The sequence below is a fragment of the Engystomops pustulosus genome, chromosome 1 (assembly GCF_040894005.1).
Source record: "Engystomops pustulosus chromosome 1, aEngPut4.maternal, whole genome shotgun sequence".
Taxonomy (NCBI): domain Eukaryota; kingdom Metazoa; phylum Chordata; class Amphibia; order Anura; family Leptodactylidae; genus Engystomops; species Engystomops pustulosus.
The window spans coordinates 252,752,352-252,766,310 of NC_092411.1; the positions used below are offsets into that span (position 1 = coordinate 252,752,352).

Here is a 13,959-nt window from a genome sequence, read left to right on the forward strand (position 1 = left end):
TGTTAGGCTTTGCCTTGTTGCTTTTCTTGTCTCTGTTTGTTTGTCTTTCTGTACTGCGCACTTATCCAGAAAAGGGAGCACTGCCCAGTTGTCACCTGTGGTTTGGACGCAGGGCTAGCAAGTTGAAAGGGACAGTGGTTGTAGGAAGCTTAAAGGAAACCTACCACTTCTGAAGGTAGGTATGAGATGTAAACACCGGGCACCAGCTCAGGGTGAGCTTACCTTAGCCAGTGTTTTAAACCGCTAAATCGCGGTTTAAAGACATTTTGATTTACAGCCCCGAGGTAGCTTCGGTGCTGCGCGCGGCTGTGCGCGTGCGCGCCTCCATAGGAAGTGCCGGAGGCGTCACGCGTGCACGGCCGCGCGCAGCGCCGAAGCTACCTCGGGACTGTAAATCAAAATGTGTTTAAACCGCGATATAGCGGTTTAAAACACTAGCTAAGGTAAGCTCCGGCACCAGCTCACCCTGAGCTGGTGCCCGGTGTTTACATCTCATACCTACCTTCAGAAGTGGTAGGTTTCCTTTAAGACTCGCTCTTCTTCCCTGCCTTGATGCTTCTGTTATATTGTATATACAAGATTGGTATATCTGATTCAAAGTGAATCAGAAAATATTCAAATTCCAAAATTCTATCAAACGATTGATAAATTCGCCCATCTAGTAATCCTAACTATGCAAGTTAATTGGTAGGATTCTATTTATCACTGATATTCACTAACTCAAATACATTTTACAGTATACAAAGTATATGCAAAATCCACTTCCAGTGTAGTCACTGCATCTGAGCAATGAGAGTTCCCATTCAGTGACAGTAAGCAGAGATCTGAAAACAGATTTTCATTAAACAAAGGCTGTGCTTTATATTCTTTCCATCATATAAATAATGTTGGCTATTTTTAAGCACGAATATCTGGTTTTTACAATATTTCGTTTATATATTTGTTCTGCTGTTGATTTACACAAAAATATAATTTATTTTCGCTTTATCACAACAGTCCTTGGCGATAAATATGAATTCACTTACGTTTTAATAATGTTTACAGTCTCGATTCACTTCAGAGGTTCCTTGCACTGAATAAGTGACTGTGAAGTTTGTATAAATTTTGGGATATTGATTTCTTGAGGTTTAGTATGCTCTTTATTATTTCTTAAGATACTAAATATTTAGATGCTTTTAATATTAGCGGGACATATTTCTCCCATGTGGTGTCGGAAGCTCTAAAGTTAAGCCGCACCTGAGTCAAGTAAACATCTTGCTGGAAATATATATATATATATATATATAAAACAGAACAAAAACAAGCAATAAAGAAAAAGCATAAATCATTGAAATGTTCATTCTTTCCCTTTTGGCAAAAAGAAAAAAAAAATCAAATGTCAACCGTCCTGTTTTATTTCAGAATTTGCTGTAAAAATTTTTAGTTTGTGAGGGTTTTGTAAAAAGTGGTTGGGGTAGCTGGGCCCATATTTAATCACTTACACTAGAAAACTGGATCTCATTATAACTGCAATCTGTATCTTCTCCAAGGTGGCCTTGAGTTTATTTTCTGATGCACGGATGTCCAGTGATGTTCACATATGCACGGCAGATTCTGATGTTCTGCTACAGAAAAAAAAATTGTAAAAATTTGGAGCCCTTAGTGTATGATGGACCTCAATAAAGCCCATTGCCTATATAAGGGTATGTTATGCATGATATATCAGGGACACTTACTGATAGACCCAGGCACCGTGACTATGGTAATCTTCTTATATTTGTTATCCATGGCCTCCTCCCTTCTAATATCAACTTTTACATTTATGCTAATAAGCTACAAGGGCTATGGGGGTGTTCTGATAGAGCCATTTTGTTTTATTATGATGCTAGAAAGATTATAAATTGAACAGCATTTTTTGAATGTTTTCCATGTTATGTTTCTGTTTTTCACTCCCCGCCTTCAAAAATCCATAACTATTTAATTTTCCATGCACAGAGTTGTGTGTGGGCTTGTTTGCTGTATAACACACTGTACTTTTTAGTATCCATGTTTAATTTTGCATTGCGTGTACTGGGAGGTGGGCAAAAAATTCCAAATGCAGTAAAACTGCACTCGCTTTTTTATGATGCCTCTACTTCATTCTTTGGGTATATTCCTGTTTATGGATTTTAAAAAAAATGAAAAACCTTTTATACAAAAAAATAATTTCTTCATTTCACCATATTATGATGCTAATAACTTTTTTTTTTGGGACTGTGCAGCCCTTTTGATAATTTTTATTAAAATTTTCATGTGTTTCAAAGTAGCAAAAAATGTGTCAATTTGGATATTTGGGTGTGTTTTCTGTTATGGGGTTCTGTGCTGGGAATAACCATTGTTATATTTTTATAGATTGGGACTTTTGGGTTGCAGCAATACCTAATGTGTTGTGATTTATTTTTACTGGTTTTCACTTTTTTCTATTATATATTGTTTTAGATGTATAGCGCTCTTTGGGGTCATTTTTATAACTTTTAATTCATTTTATTTTTTTATGTGTTTTTAAACTTTTTTATCGTTAGTCTTCTAATGGTACTTGAACAAGTGATCTTCTCATCACTTGTTCATTCTAATCCACTGCAATGACCATGTGTTACAGTGCATTAGTAATGTCAGCCTATTCACTTGTATAGGCTGACAGGCAGACAGCTCAGTTCTTTCAGAAAAAGAAACAAGTAGTCAAATGAGCAGGACAGACCCGTGGGACCTTCATTAGGTAAAAAGCTGTACTGCTGCAAGGACAGGACCCTGCGATCATGCTGCGGGGTGCTGGAAGATGAGGGGGTAGTCTCCAGCATCACAAGCTATGTAGTCCGATCTTATTCCGATCCGGACTGTAAGAGAAGGTGGCCAGCTGTAACAGCCCTTATGCTAGACCAATGGAGAAACCCATAAGAGTAGTCACTAAGTGGTTAAGCATAACTTCCTGCAAAATATTAACTTGAACAAATTATCAGGCATGTTGGGAAAATATGCAAAGTTTTCCAGGATGGGATAAGGAAAATGAACTTGCTTGATGTCAAGGGGGCTGCCGTACAAAGTAGCTAAAAGAGGTGTGGTTTTCCTTATCCTTTTCTGGAAAAAAATGCATATTTTCCCAGAATCCCCTAGTGGAGCGTAAATGGCTATAAGTCTCCATACGGCTACATGGCAGCCTTAATTGGCAGTTTTACTTCCCGACCCCAGTCACAAGCCTCTCACTCAGCCAAACCAGTTCCCTACGCTGTACTGAGGAGACCCAACCAGGTTGAAACAGTGCTGTCTACAGTTGGGAGTCTATTCCCTCTGGAATTGATATTCCGGTTTGGTATTAATCCCGCATCATGTAATTAGGCTTCCTGAAGGTCATGTTTGATGTCAAGGGAGCTGCTTTACAAGGTAGCTAAAAGAGGCGTGGTTTTCCTTATTTCGTCCTGGAAAACTTCCCAGAATCCCCTAGTGGAGCTTCACTGGCTATATGTCTCCACACGGCAGCCTTATCAGGCATGTTGAAATTAAACATTCTTCTTTGCAAGTATTGCTACCAACTGGTATGACCTGGCTGGATTGTTGGAAGTGCTTTGAAGGCAGTGCCTAACCTTGTTTGCCATAGTTACAATAATGTCACAGTTTTACTTAGTCTTTCCAAAGACGTATAAGCATACACTTCTTCTCAGATATTGTAAGAAGTGTTATAGCAGAGTTGTATAATTTAGATTACTGTTTCATTATATTTTTATTACAAATTAGCGGTAATTGTACAGTCTATTATAGTATCCTCTGTCTTCTTTGCAGCGTTCAGAATTTAGGGCTTCACAGCTGTTTTACTTCATAATAAACAGATGGTTGAGTATTAGACACAGACGAGGAATTATTTTTTTCATATTTACTGATATTTTATTTTGAGTCCATATCTGTGATGCTTTTAAAGGATGTGTCTAAGAGAATGGGGTATATTAATGAATAATGTGTAATATATATACAGTGGAAGCAGAATTATTGTACATACTTACTGATGTTCTTGGAGAGTTTTCTAGGCATTCTCTGTGCAGATAGGGGATGTAGATAAGCTGTGAGTTCCTCTATTGTCAGTAGCAATATAATCATGGAGCTTTCTACAGATATGTTAATGTGATGGTGGCAACATAGAAAACATTTATAGAATGACAAAATCTCAATCTCTTGGCCCTTCCTTGCTCCCAATGTGCTTTACTTTTGTGTTTCCACTTTATGCTCCCTTCCTTTCAAAACAATAATGTAACAATTTGGGCTTTCTACTTGCAACTTTTAACATTCCATGCAATTTTCTTGAAAGTTGGTCAAAAAATTCCAGTACAATGCAGTACAATTGACAAAAGAATGGTAGTTTGTGTCGTTTTCACTGAGTTTTCACTGAGACAATAAATTTAAATTAATGAAAAAAAATTCTGTACAAATTCTAATAACTGTTCATATTTAGTTGTACAAAGCTGTGTAAGGTGCCATGTGTTTCCAGGATGAGCTTACATTTCCGCTACATGTTAGCTACCCTGTAAGGCAGCTCCCTTGACATTAAGCATGACCTTCAGGAAGCCTAATGACATGATGCAGGATTAATACCAAATAGAGCCTTCTCTATACATCCTTATTGATATTGTGACTTACTATTCTATCACGTGTCTGTAAGGTGTTAAGCCTCATGGCTAGAGTAAGTATTGCAGGACATAAATAAAGACATTAATTCTATTTTTCCCTTTTTTGGGGTATTATGTTCCTGGAGTCCTCAATTACTGATTTAAACTCTTTACTCCCACCTAATTTGCAGCAAACCCTCTTAGCAAGAGCCATCGGCCCTAATTAAATGAAAATTATTGATCCTTACACTGACCGATTATACCTATAAAGAGGCCTTAGAGTCTTCTCTCTATGTTTCTCCATCTGCTAACGATAAATTAATACAAATCTTCTTTTTAGACCAATGTTATTTGACAACAGTACGACGTCATAAGATGGGCAGAATCCATCAATCTGAATATATCCGTTGTAGATTCCCTATTGATGACTGTTGTCCCATATGGTTTGGGACTGCCCAGTGGCTCAGTCTTTTTGGCAAGGTGTAATTGACCTGCTTTCCAATGTATTAAGTATTCTAGTCCCATTATACCTGGAAATATGCTTACTAGGTATAATTGATGAGGAGTCCTGGCAACACCATATGCAGATATTCCTAAGGTAGAAAGGCTATAGCAATAAGATGGATGGTGCTATGACCTCCCATCCTCTCTATGTCGAAGAAATTAGTGAATTCAGTCCTCCTGTTCAATCATTTGGTACATAAAAGAGGTTGCCCTATAAAATTTTAGAAGGCGTCGGGGCTTTGGTGTGATTCTCATTTAACCCGATAAACAGACAGTCCCCGAGTTACGTACAAGATAGGTTTTATAGGTTTGTTCTTAAGTTGAATTTGTATATACTTATACTTCTTATAAGTCAGAAGTTTATATTTTATAATTGTAACCCTAGACAGAATATTTTTGGTCTCTGTGACAATTGGGTTTTAAAAATGTTGGATTGCCATAAGAACCAGGATTGACGATAAAACGTAAATGCAGACACCTGTGATAACTGTTATAATTGTTTATTGTAGCCTAAGGCTAAAGTACAGTAGATTACCAACATCCAGTGGTCCGTTTGTAACTAGGGGTTGTATGTAAGTCGGATGTTCTTAAGTAAGGGACCACCTGTACTGTTAATTCTTATACTACCCAGGTCAAATCTTTTGTGATCTGAATGCTCATTGTGGTGGGGGATGTGTTGTGGGAATTCAATGATTTAACACTTGTGTATTGGGTATCCTTCTGCATGCGGATATGCCATGGTACTGCATTGTTTTGTTTTACTGTTCCCTTTTATTATGTTATTCACTTATTCTTAATGGAACAAATTTAAACAAATATATTTCTGTTTGGTTCGCACCATCCTATTGTTCATCACTTTACAGATTTATACAGTACTTTTTATTTGAAATAAATTGAGATAGTGACATGGAAACAAAATATTAAAAAACATTATAATTATAACAACATAACAAAATAACAAATACTAATATAACAAAAATCATATAATCAGTCCAAGAAATGGAAACATAATAATGACAACAGAGAAACAAATATTTCTCAAACCTCAGTTTTCCACAAAGAAGTCAGATGGACTGCAGTTAATTATCATGAGCAGGAATAACAATATGATACCTCATTACATAATGATATTCTGGGCTTTTGTCATAGCGTGTTCTATAAAATTGCTATAGTTTGTTCAATTTTGTTTTTAAATATTTTTTGACTAACGTTTGCATCAGAGGTTTGCAACAAGTGGCTATGCCTTTAGGTCTGTAATAGTCTTGAGCTTTCATGGCATGTGACTTGGACCTGTAATCTTTAAGCACTGTCAGAATCAATGTTCTCATTGGGCACCTAATAAACGGTAGCACTGTTACAGAGCTGTTTAGCTTACAAAAAAATAAAAAAATGGAAACTAGTATCAAATAAATAAAGAATAAGCACTCTCATTCCCTGTTACCTTATCTCCGGTTCTCACATGATTCTTTTGATCAGCATCCCCAGGGACATGTGACTTCTGCAGCCAATCAATAGCCACAGTGGTCACATATTCTATCACTGGCAGCAGGGCACAGTAATGGAAGCCTCAAAGCCAGTAGAATGGCTTGTTACCTTTCCAGGTCACAAAAACACAACAAAAAAAATGTCAAATTCTTTTAACATATTTAAATTTTTTTTTATGTAAGAAAATGAGTGTGTGGGGGAGGGGAGTGATATAGCTCACTCTATACCTTCTATTGATTATGTGAATACTATAACACTTTAATGGTCCATGCATTTTTTGGGCATTTATTTTCTTTGTATCCACTCCTGGTTTTGGCTCAAAAAACTTCCACAAAAACAGCATGTGTGATTCCAGCCTATAGTATATCTGTAATCTTCTGTTATAGGATATCTCTAATATTCATCATGTACAAAAAACTAAAATGACAAAATTCAACAATTTATTCTACAATAAAAAAAACAAGAACTAAAATTAATTTGTGATTTTCCTTTGAGAGAAATATATGTGTTTCAAACTCCAGATTAAGAAGAGTTATATGATATTCTAAAGGACGTAAATCTTCACACAAGGTGCAATCCAAGTGAACATCAATTGTTTATTAATAAATGAGGCACATTTTGGCACCAGGATGCCCGGCAGAGGCCCAGATCTAAGACCAAGCCTGAGAAAGATTTGATGCTAACCTGGATTAAACCTTGAGTCAATATTCAAGTCCTTTAGAGTCCCGGATAACTCTTCACATTGGTGTGACGCTTGATGATAGAGGAGGCAGTAATCAAACATTCATCATATAAATAAAATAGAGCAGTGATGGCGAACCTTTTAGAGACAGAGTACCCAACCTACAACCAAAACCTACTTTTATGTCGCAAAGTGCCAACATGACAATTTAAGTGGTAACCTATTGATCCCAGCTGTATCACAAGTTTCCATTGTATTGCCGTCCTGAGGACACCAGTAGAAAGAAGATGAAGAAATTTGGATTATAGCTTCCTTCCAGGGTCCCCTGAAGAGGAAGAATCAGGGGACCCAGAGCAGGAGCTCCAATGATAAACCATCTCTCTCCACACCTTCTCGCTTTTCGTGTAGTCCTGGCACCCAGGGAGGTGTTGCTTTAAAATAGCACTGAGCATGGCATGTCGATGGCTGTCTTGGGCTGCCTTGAGTCATGTCTAGCAAATTCTGTGCTGGGGGGAAGACTTGGGTGCCCACAGAAAGGGCACTGAGTGCTACCTCTGGCACCCGTGCCATAGGTCGCCACCACTGCAATAGAGCATTTGTGTGTGGCTGTGATGTGAAATTTTGTTGGGCAGAATTGCAATGGATTTTGAGCCTCTATGGATCAATGGGAAATTCTGCAAGGAATCCACATGAAAATACCTAAATGATGAAAAATCAGAAACTGCTTCCCATTGAAAGTAATGGACGGCAGGTTCTGGGTGGATTTGAAACCATATTTTTCCATGTCAAAATTCTCTGTGTGAATTAGGCCCAAGGCCGCCTGCATATGACCCTAATCGGTTTGTTAAAAATGGACCATGCGTTGTCCAGATTTCACAGACCCACTACATTACAGAGGACACTGCTCCGTTAATCGTAATGATTTATGATGTAAGGAGTCCCTTCTTCTCTGCAGAGCAGCATCAACAAACTGTATTCATAGTTACAGTTCCCATCTGCTGTTTAGAGGGGAAGAAGCGACTACTTACATCATGTGTCACTATGATGCACAGAGTCTCATCTTCTGCACTCTCTTTACAGATTGACCATGTCTGTGTGCAGCCAGTCTCAGGGTTACCAGGCAATTATGGAAAAGATGGGTGATCGTCACAACTAACTAGGTCTCTTCTTTGGATACTGTTATGATGAACGGGGAGGGGAGAGGGCTGGAAAGGCAAGGAATTTTAACTTTGCGTGTCCTTATTTCCTCTTATAATAAAACATGCCATAGCGCATTATCTAGGCTTACAGTATTATAATATGATGAGACTTTGTGTGTTTTGGAGATTACAGTGCCATTCCAGATCAGATGTCTGGCAGTAAATGTCCTGGTGTTTACATGCTGTATATTGCTGTATTTTACCTTTACTGTTCTGCAAAAACATTTTCACATGGCCCAATGCTAAGAGCAAAAAAAGACCCGGCAATGAGGAGATGAATCATCCTTTATGATCTGCCCAATTGACACAACAAGGATGATTAAATGGTTATGTATGAAGTTCCCAGTACTGGCTCGTGGCAATTTTCCTTCCCTGACAATGTTATCTGTATATCTTTCAGTTTTATTCTATTTATAGTGTAACATGTTATTCATAGACTCATTACCGCCACAAGCAGTGAAGCAAGATGTGACCAGGCGTTCACTCCCGGGCTGGAGTGCTCTCAGAGCTTGACCTTTCTTGTGCCAATTATAGCTATAATCCATTATTTGTACATTTTAATAAAAAATACTAGGAACTTGTGATCCTTGGACTCCTGGACTTGGACATTTCTATATTAGTAAATACTAGAATTCCTCTTGTAATGGCCATTCTGGAACATCTTTTCTTCAAACTCTGTGCTCTTTGGTTCCTTGGTTATTCCACCTAGAAATGAATGAATAAATTGACAACTTTATGATTCCTTATATAGTGTGAAGGGACACACTTCAGCTGGTAACACCCCGTCATCAATTTATTCTTAAATTTCTATTTGAAATACAAAAGGAAGAGTACAACATAGTATAAGGCTTCCTGCATGTGAACGAGGCAATAATCGTGTGTGAAAAAGGATGTTTTTTCATGGCCGATACACATCAGTTTAGCATCTGTTTTTTCACAGATCCTCATTAACTATAGTCTATGAGTGATTCCTGAAATATGCTGTACTTTCTAATGGCTCAATGACACAGTCCTTTAAAATAACCACTGTGGGTACTGGTCTATAAAAGGTCATGAAATTATTAAAGTTATACAATTTTCCAATATAGTTTCTGTATCAATTTCTCATGGTTTTCTAGATCTACAGGAAGCTTCAATGTTTATTGACATCCCTGTAATCACATGACCAGGGACCGGTTTTTACCCACAGGAAGTAAACATTGAAGCATCCTCTACAATGACAACAAGTAGAAATCTAGAAAACTGTGAGGAATTGATACAAAGAGTATATTGCAAAACTGTATGACTTTATTATGAAAAAGAAAAAGTACAAGTATAACAGCTCACCGTAATCGAAAAAATTGTTACTCTTCACATGTCCTTCTTCAGTATGAACAGAGCTTGAGATCCATAGGAAGCCGTGCCAACTCCGGTATCGCAGTAGTACTGAAGTTATATAGAATGATCCAGCACTTGTAGCAAAAAAAATAGAATCCTTCATTTCATCCAAAAAAATTAAAAATATTATGACGTCAGGTTAAGGTGCATGATACAAGCCTGTATCCATGGTATAAAAAGAGGGGAAATACTCGAATGACCTACGCGTTTCAGACAATATGATTAATGTCCTTACTCATGGCCACTGGAATGACTTACACGTTTCAGACAATATAATTCATATCCTTACTCATGGCCGTGAATAAGGACATGAATTATACTGTCCGAAACGCGTAGGTAATTCTAGTGTTTCCCCCCTTTTTAAACCATGGATACAGGCTTGTATAATGCACCTTAACCTGACGTCATAATTTTTTTAATGGCCATGAGTCATAATGTTTTTAATGGCCATGAGTAAGCACATGAATTATATTGTCTGAAACGCATAGGTCATTCCAGTGTTTATTACTGCTTCTGCCTTCTCCTTTCTTTACTGAAGGAGCCGGCAGTGCCACTGCAGGAGCCGGCTGAGCCGCCGGCACTATAGACCCGAAGGTCATGGTCTCTGAAACGGTAAGGCAGAGCTGCTGGGTCTAATTAGATACAGTACAGCTCTGCCACTGACATTTGCCCCAAAAAAACAAGAAAAAAGAAAAAAAACTGTAAAAATGGGGGACCTCATTGGGGACTTATAAAGAAGAAAAATGCACACACACATAAAATATTAATATATATATAGAAATATACATGAATATTTTGCAGTAAAATAAAAAATAGTCCCTCCATTGACCCGAGACTATACATATTACAAATCAAAATGACATACTAAAAATTGAATTTCAATGGTCAGTTTAAGATAATTATAAAAATTTTTTAGAAACTTTAACCCCCCAAAAAACCTAAAAATGAAAATTTTTTAGCATTTTTTCATTTTTATGAAGCCCTGTGAGTCAAATGCAGCAAAGATATTTAAGATAGGACGCAAGAAAATAAGTTATGGCCGTTACACATAGTGAAGCAGCAGAGGTGATAACATTTCACATTACCACGAGAGATAGAGCTGAGTTTTCGTTTTGGAAATTTAGTGCTAATACAACAATAGTCAAAAATAATATTGATATTTATATCAATGTTGAAACTTATTAGGTAAGCAGCACAGTTTGGATATATATTACATGACGAAATATACAACTACAGTACATAACACGATGGTCAGTTGTGAAATAGATGCCACCACCTTGTATTTCCAGTAACTCCTCTTAACTATTTATGACTGACCAAATAAGCAATTCCCAACTTCCGCTCTTTTCCCAGTGGGAAGGCAGTGGTCCTCCATATAACTTTTATAGTCTCACACCATTCCTTCTGTAATAGATGGTGTTCCCCGGGTATAAATAGATCCGTCATGGGCTTGAAGTGCAGTAGATAGCGATATCACTTAGCAGCTATGTAAATAATTGTTAATGTGTCTAAAAATAGCCGCTGCCTTTGTCAACAAACCTTCATGTTTTCCAACTGCGATACTTTCCCTGTAAACTGTTTTATTTAAGCCTTCTAAGTTGTACTTAGAAAATATTACATGTATGTTTATTTAGTCAAACTTAGTTAAGTCTTAAGTTAAATCCTGTATAAAACTGAGGAAAGCTCACACTTAAAGGGGTTTTCCATTCCATTTCTTTTATCACCTGTCCTGAGGTTAGTTCATCAGTATAGCATACGGAGACTGAAATCTGGCATCCCCACCAATCAGCTGCTTCCCAGGCCAGTGATGTCACGCCAATATAATTTATAGTTCAGTCCCACTTAAGTGAAAGTATTCAGCCGCAATACTGAACACAGCCACTATAAAGTGTTTAACATGGTAGACTGTGAAGAAGCCATATCACTCATCCAATTTTTGCCGTCTCTTCTAGTAATTTAACAGCATATTGATGAGGGGCTAAATGTGAGATTCTAAGGATTGATGATTGGTAACAAAATCTTGGAAAACCCATTGAAACTATTTTCGAACAGCTTAGTCTGGTACAATCAGCACTGCTTGTAAGTTGGGGGTGAGGGTATGGCAGCAACCCAAAAAATTGTCAGATAATTCATAATTTGGGTGTAGGAACACTGGAAAGACACAGCACAATGCTTTCAGGAAATATGTTGTAGAATTGATATTTGATGAATAGCAGAATAGTATTTACTTAGACAGAAACACCTCAAGAGCTGTCAGGTTCTCCTAAACTTTCTAACCCAAAACTCAGCCTTTATTAAGGGGGTTCCTAGGCCAACAAAATTGAAAATCAGAAAAACCCATCTCCTGTATGGAGAGGGCTCCCAGGAAAAGCGGAACTGGTTTGTTTAACTAATCAGAGTTTTTCTGTTTCATCATTGAAGCATATTGGGGCAGATTTACTTACCCGATCCTGTTGCGATCCAGCGGCGCCATCCTCAGTGGATGATTCGGGTCTTCCTGCGATTCACTAAGGTAGTGCACCCGATGTCCACCAGGTGTCGCTGCTGGGCTGAATTCCGTCGGAGTACACTGAAGTTCACCGCCCTACCCCGGGTGCAGATAAGCGCGTGTCAAGTGACACTATTTTTAAAAAAAATACGGCGGTTTTTCCGAATCCTTCAGGTTTTCTTACGGCAACACCCCCCGATTTCCGTCACGTACATGCCGGCACCGATGCGCCACAATCCGATCGCGTGCGCCAAAATCCCGGGGCAATTCAGGGAAAATCGTCGCAAATCGGTAATATTCGTGTAACCCGTCGGAAAAATGTGATTCGTGCCCTTAGTTAATGACCCCCAATATGTTTTATTATCCTTTAATAGACCAGGGTATACCCAGAAATCTGGGAGCCCCACAACAAAACTGGAATTACAAAACATAACGGAGCCAGAAATCCAGCTCCATTTATGTATAGTGACCGGCCATAGGATGTGCAACAATACAACGCTTGTCTAAGTGAATGCACAAAGAAGAGAGCTGGACTTCTGTTTATGTTTCCTTTGTTGATCTCAGTGTCTGTGACTGGGAGAAACAACTGACCTGTGGAAGTCAAGGTTATTAATATATCAAACCTTTAAAGCTCCTTTAATGTGGCATCGTTGGACCTGGAGTAATATTCAATCCTTTTTTTAACAATGAGAAGATTGGTAACAATCAATATGTCACAGTTGTATGTTAGATGAAGTGAGTTGGGAACCTCATAAATGTGGTGCTCAGCTCTGGTATGGTATCTTTCCATTTTCCTTTATTTGGTCTATCTTCCTGTAATATCTCTACGAAGTAAGTTCCCACGATGTAGAGTTGCAGGGCATGGACGACCTCTTTCCACTATGAGCCCGATAGCAGTTATTTGGAAGGATCACCACTAATAATAGATGATATTAGCTTATGTTGTCATATCTGTAAGTGCAGATTTATAAATGAGTGAATTATTAATAAGCGGATGGCAGCTTATAAGATGATTTTTGGCAGCAGGCAGAATGGATAACGCTAAACTGTTTTTTTCCCCTTCAGGTCTTTGGAGCAGATGAAGATAATATGGGGGATGGTTGTTCTCAAAAGTTGGCGTCTGCCAAGTATCTACGAGTTTTGCTGCTCATTCTGATTCCGTGTATTTGTGCTCTTATCTTATTGTTGGTCATTCTGCTCAGTTTTGTAGGTAAGTCGAATGTTTTTCACCAACTTCCAGTACAGAAGGTTTGAACAATAAAAAAAAACACACAATATTTGTTTTTTAACAAAATTTTCAAGTTTCTATATTAATTTTCTATACTAAATCTGCATTAGCTTTAGTATCTAAAAATAAGTAATAGCACACAGTGAAACAATATATTTCAGTTAGACTTCATGAAATATGAAGATGCACCAGATTTATGACAGTGACAAATGCTAGATGTTATTGAAAGTCTTATTTTTTAGTTTACGCTACCTAGTTGTTCACTTACTTTGTCTCAATTTGAGGACATTTGGTCTTAAATGGTCAATAACTTTTCAGCAAACACATGAAAAATCAATATAACACAGGAAATATAGTAATATATCTCATCAGGCACTAAAATCAAG

At 37.7% G+C, this 13,959-nt stretch overlaps 1 protein-coding gene across 2 annotated transcripts in view; it reads left to right on the top strand.

The window, feature by feature from the left end:
* The window catches only part of CORIN (corin, serine peptidase), a 154,433-nt gene that overhangs the window by 22,280 nt on the left and 118,194 nt on the right, over positions 1–13,959 (top strand). For both annotated transcript variants that reach the window (XM_072124787.1, XM_072124782.1), the window contains exon 2: positions 13,411–13,555. In XM_072124787.1, coding sequence (XP_071980888.1) covers positions 13,411–13,555 — 145 coding nt within the window. The remainder of the gene's footprint in view (positions 1–13,410; positions 13,556–13,959) is intronic.